The sequence below is a fragment of the Nanorana parkeri genome, unplaced genomic scaffold (genome assembly GCF_000935625.1).
Source record: "Nanorana parkeri isolate BGI_ZX_2015 unplaced genomic scaffold, ASM93562v1 scaffold4050, whole genome shotgun sequence".
Classification (NCBI taxonomy): domain Eukaryota; kingdom Metazoa; phylum Chordata; class Amphibia; order Anura; family Dicroglossidae; genus Nanorana; species Nanorana parkeri.
In genome coordinates this window covers 18,715-24,297 of record NW_017310317.1, presented here as the reverse complement: position 1 = coordinate 24,297, position 5,583 = coordinate 18,715, and the positions used below count along the sequence as shown (strand labels likewise).

Genomic DNA, 5,583 nt, shown 5'->3' with positions numbered 1-5,583 from the left:
GTGGATCTGTGTGGTAAGAGCGCCCCCCATGTGGATCTGTGACTCCAGCTGTGAGAACGATGACGGGTTGGAGGCAATGCCACGACAACCTCCTGCTCTTTGTATAGAAATGGTGGAGCCAATCAGCGTGCCTCACCTGTGAGGTGCAGCGCCTCCATTTCCTGGTTGCTCTCCTGAATGGCGTATAAGAGAGACTCCAATCCCTTCACTCCCACCGCGGGATTTCCGGAGAGGTCCAGAGTCTTCAGAGAGGAGGAGCCCCGGAGACACCTAGGAGGAGGGGAGAGCCAAGCGTCATCAGAAGGTCGTACACAAGCTCCGCCCACCAGAGGTCAGGGGTCAGAGGGTACCTGGCTAAGTCTTGCACAGACTCCTCGGTGAGATGGTTGCTGGAGAGGACGAGGTGAGATAAGACGCAGCCGCCCTGAGGAGACACAAGGAGGAGAAAGGAACATTTCGGGTCCATGGAGTCTTATTTGGCCCCAGCAGACACTATTGCAGGAAAGGCCCCAGGAGAGGCGGAGTCTTATTTGGCCCCAGCAGACACTATTGCAGGAAAGGCCCCAGGAGAGGCGGAGTCTTATTTGGCCCCAGCAGACACTATTGCAGGAAAGGCCCCAGGAGAGGCGGAGTCTTATTTGGCCCCAGCAGACACTATTGCAGGAAAGGCCCCAGGAGAGGCGGAGTCTTATTTGGCCCCAGCAGACACTATTGCAGGAAAGGCCCCAGGAGAGGCGGAGTCTTATTTGGCCCCAGCAGACACTATTGCAGGAAAGGCCCCAGGAGAGGCGGAGTCTTATTTGGCCCCAGCAGACACTATTGCAGGAAAGGCCCCAGGAGAGGCGGAGTCTTATTTGGCCCCAGCAGACACTATTGCAGGAAAGGCCCCAGGAGAGGCGGAGTCTTATTTGGCCCCAGCAGACACTATTGCAGGAAAGGCCCCAGGAGAGGCGGAGTCTTATTTGGCCCCAGCAGACACTATTGCAGGAAAGGCCCCAGGAGAGGCGGAGTCTTATTTGGCCCCAGCAGACACTATTGCAGGAAAGGCCCCAGGAGAGGCGGAGTCTTATTTGGCCCCAGCAGACACTATTGCAGGAAAGGCCCCAGGAGAGGCGGAGTCTTATTTGGCCCCAGCAGACACTATTGCAGGAAAGGCCCCAGGAGAGGCGGAGTCTTATTTGGCCCCAGCAGACACTATTGCAGGAAAGGCCCCAGGAGAGGCGGAGTCTTATTTGGCCCCAGCAGACACTATTGCAGGAAAGGCCCCAGGAGAGGCGGAGTCTTATTTGGCCCCAGCAGACACTATTGCAGGAAAGGCCCCAGGAGAGGCGGAGTCTTATTTGGCCCCAGCAGACACTATTGCAGGAAAGGCCCCAGGAGAGGCGGAGTCTTATTTGGCCCCAGCAGACACTATTGCAGGAAAGGCCCCAGGAGAGGCGGAGTCTTATTTGGCCCCAGCAGACACTATTGCAGGAAAGGCCCCAGGAGAGGCGGAGTCTTATTTGGCCCCAGCAGACACTATTGCAGGAAAGGCCCCAGGAGAGGCGGAGTCTTATTTGGCCCCAGCAGACACTATTGCAGGAAAGGCCCCAGGAGAGGCGGAGTCTTATTTGGCCCCAGCAGACACTATTGCAGGAAAGGCCCCAGGAGAGGCGGAGTCTTATTTGGCCCCAGCAGACACTATTGCAGGAAAGGCCCCAGGAGAGGCGGAGTCTTATTTGGCCCCAGCAGACACTATTGCAGGAAAGGCCCCAGGAGAGGCGGAGTCTTATTTGGCCCCAGCAGACACTATTGCAGGAAAGGCCCCAGGAGAGGCGGAGTCTTATTTGGCCCCAGCAGACACTATTGCAGGAAAGGCCCCAGGAGAGGCGGAGTCTTATTTGGCCCCAGCAGACACTATTGCAGGAAAGGCCCCAGGAGAGGCGGAGTCTTATTTGGCCCCAGCAGACACTATTGCAGGAAAGGCCCCAGGAGAGGCGGAGTCTTATTTGGCCCCAGCAGACACTATTGCAGGAAAGGCCCCAGGAGAGGCGGAGTCTTATTTGGCCCCAGCAGACACTATTGCAGGAAAGGCCCCAGGAGAGGCGGAGTCTTATTTGGCCCCAGCAGACACTATTGCAGGAAAGGCCCCAGGAGAGGCGGAGTCTTATTTGGCCCCAGCAGACACTATTGCAGGAAAGGCCCCAGGAGAGGCGGAGTCTTATTTGGCCCCAGCAGACACTATTGCAGGAAAGGCCCCAGGAGAGGCGGAGTCTTATTTGGCCCCAGCAGACACTATTGCAGGAAAGGCCCCAGGAGAGGCGGAGTCTTATTTGGCCCCAGCAGACACTATTGCAGGAAAGGCCCCAGGAGAGGCGGAGTCTTATTTGGCCCCAGCAGACACTATTGCAGGAAAGGCCCCAGGAGAGGCGGAGTCTTATTTGGCCCCAGCAGACACTATTGCAGGAAAGGCCCCAGGAGAGGCGGAGTCTTATTTGGCCCCAGCAGACACTATTGCAGGAAAGGCCCCAGGAGAGGCGGAGTCTTATTTGGCCCCAGCAGACACTATTGCAGGAAAGGCCCCAGGAGAGGCGGAGTCTTATTTGGCCCCAGCAGACACTATTGCAGGAAAGGCCCCAGGAGAGGCGGAGTCTTATTTGGCCCCAGCAGACACTATTGCAGGAAAGGCCCCAGGAGAGGCGGAGTCTTATTTGGCCCCAGCAGACACTATTGCAGGAAAGGCCCCAGGAGAGGCGGAGTCTTATTTGGCCCCAGCAGACACTATTGCAGGAAAGGCCCCAGGAGAGGCGGAGTCTTATTTGGCCCCAGCAGACACTATTGCAGGAAAGGCCCCAGGAGAGGCGGAGTCTTATTTGGCCCCAGCAGACACTATTGCAGGAAAGGCCCCAGGAGAGGCGGAGTCTTATTTGGCCCCAGCAGACACTATTGCAGGAAAGGCCCCAGGAGAGGCGGAGTCTTATTTGGCCCCAGCAGACACTATTGCAGGAAAGGCCCCAGGAGAGGCGGAGTCTTATTTGGCCCCAGCAGACACTATTGCAGGAAAGGCCCCAGGAGAGGCGGAGTCTTATTTGGCCCCAGCAGACACTATTGCAGGAAAGGCCCCAGGAGAGGCGGAGTCTTATTTGGCCCCAGCAGACACTATTGCAGGAAAGGCCCCAGGAGAGGCGGAGTCTTATTTGGCCCCAGCAGACACTATTGCAGGAAAGGCCCCAGGAGAGGCGGAGTCTTATTTGGCCCCAGCAGACACTATTGCAGGAAAGGCCCCAGGAGAGGCGGAGTCTTATTTGGCCCCAGCAGACACTATTGCAGGAAAGGCCCCAGGAGAGGCGGAGTCTTATTTGGCCCCAGCAGACACTATTGCAGGAAAGGCCCCAGGAGAGGCGGAGTCTTATTTGGCCCCAGCAGACACTATTGCAGGAAAGGCCCCAGGAGAGGCGGAGTCTTATTTGGCCCCAGCAGACACTATTGCAGGAAAGGCCCCAGGAGAGGCGGAGTCTTATTTGGCCCCAGCAGACACTATTGCAGGAAAGGCCCCAGGAGAGGCGGAGTCTTATTTGGCCCCAGCAGACACTATTGCAGGAAAGGCCCCAGGAGAGGCGGAGTCTTATTTGGCCCCAGCAGACACTATTGCAGGAAAGGCCCCAGGAGAGGCGGAGTCTTATTTGGCCCCAGCAGACACTATTGCAGGAAAGGCCCCAGGAGAGGCGGAGTCTTATTTGGCCCCAGCAGACACTATTGCAGGAAAGGCCCCAGGAGAGGCGGAGTCTTATTTGGCCCCAGCAGACACTATTGCAGGAAAGGCCCCAGGAGAGGCGGAGTCTTATTTGGCCCCAGCAGACACTATTGCAGGAAAGGCCCCAGGAGAGGCGGAGTCTTATTTGGCCCCAGCAGACACTATTGCAGGAAAGGCCCCAGGAGAGGCGGAGTCTTATTTGGCCCCAGCAGACACTATTGCAGGAAAGGCCCCAGGAGAGGCGGAGTCTTATTTGGCCCCAGCAGACACTATTGCAGGAAAGGCCCCAGGAGAGGCGGAGTCTTATTTGGCCCCAGCAGACACTATTGCAGGAAAGGCCCCAGGAGAGGCGGAGTCTTATTTGGCCCCAGCAGACACTATTGCAGGAAAGGCCCCAGGAGAGGCGGAGTCTTATTTGGCCCCAGCAGACACTATTGCAGGAAAGGCCCCAGGAGAGGCGGAGTCTTATTTGGCCCCAGCAGACACTATTGCAGGAAAGGCCCCAGGAGAGGCGGAGTCTTATTTGGCCCCAGCAGACACTATTGCAGGAAAGGCCCCAGGAGAGGCGGAGTCTTATTTGGCCCCAGCAGACACTATTGCAGGAAAGGCCCCAGGAGAGGCGGAGTCTTATTTGGCCCCAGCAGACACTATTGCAGGAAAGGCCCCAGGAGAGGCGGAGTCTTATTTGGCCCCAGCAGACACTATTGCAGGAAAGGCCCCAGGAGAGGCGGAGTCTTATTTGGCCCCAGCAGACACTATTGCAGGAAAGGCCCCAGGAGAGGCGGAGTCTTATTTGGCCCCAGCAGACACTATTGCAGGAAAGGCCCCAGGAGAGGCGGAGTCTTATTTGGCCCCAGCAGACACTATTGCAGGAAAGGCCCCAGGAGAGGCGGAGTCTTATTTGGCCCCAGCAGACACTATTGCAGGAAAGGCCCCAGGAGAGGCGGAGTCTTATTTGGCCCCAGCAGACACTATTGCAGGAAAGGCCCCAGGAGAGGCGGAGTCTTATTTGGCCCCAGCAGACACTATTGCAGGAAAGGCCCCAGGAGAGGCGGAGTCTTATTTGGCCCCAGCAGACACTATTGCAGGAAAGGCCCCAGGAGAGGCGGAGTCTTATTTGGCCCCAGCAGACACTATTGCAGGAACTGACCTCGGAAGGCATCGGCCAGTAGGGGGCGATACTGCTGCAGGAACTTGGTGGAGAGCCGGCAGGCCTGGAGGTTGATGGAGGTCAGTAGAGGACAATGGCGGAGCAGCGAGGCCAGAGGTTGCGCCAAGCCATCACCGAGCGGGTTCAGGCCGAGGTCCAGCTCCTCCAGCTTCTACAGAGAGAACAGAGGGACGTCGTTGGGGAGCAGCAGAGAAGGAACAATGGCCGCCTTACCCCGTACACACAGATCAATCACCTGGAAGGGTCCGCCATCCGCCGGCACCAGCTTCCGGACGCCCTCGTGGGTCAGCCGGTTAGCGGACAGGTTGAGACGGGTCAGGTGGGGAATGGTGGCCAGCATGGCCAGGACCTCCTCCATCTCCGCGTCTCCCAGGAAATTCCCGCTCAGGTCCAATTGGCGCAGAGACGACTGCAGCTTCAGGGCGCGCAGCAAGGGGCACAGGTCCTGCGGCTTCAGCGCCAGGCGGCTGAGAGACAAGCAAGTGCCGACTTCCTGCTGGTCCAGGGCCCTCAGAACCAGGCGGTCCTCCTCTGTAAGGGAGCACATTGGACAATGGCGGGTCACAACGGATGCCGGAACATCATGGTGGACCCGGCTACAGACAATGGACACTTACTGACGCCAAGACTCTGACACGCCTTCCTGTAGCGATCGGCCAGTGGCGGCAGATCCCACGAA

At 58.0% G+C, this 5,583-nt stretch overlaps 1 protein-coding gene across 1 annotated transcript in view; it reads right to left on the bottom strand.

Annotated features, from left to right (window-relative positions):
• Positions 1-136: 136 nt before the first annotated feature.
• The window catches only part of TONSL (tonsoku-like, DNA repair protein), a gene marked incomplete at its 3' end in the record, with an annotated part of 23,982 nt that continues 18,535 nt past the window's right edge, over positions 137-5,583 (bottom strand). The window contains exons 13-17 of the mRNA XM_018575514.1: positions 5,522-5,583; positions 5,140-5,435; positions 4,884-5,055; positions 351-471; positions 137-270 (exon numbers count right to left, since the gene is read on the bottom strand). The exon at positions 5,522-5,583 is cut by the window's right edge and continues 15 nt beyond it. Of these exons, the coding sequence (XP_018431016.1) occupies positions 137-270; positions 351-471; positions 4,884-5,055; positions 5,140-5,435; positions 5,522-5,583 (785 nt within the window). The remainder of the gene's footprint in view (positions 271-350; positions 472-4,883; positions 5,056-5,139; positions 5,436-5,521) is intronic.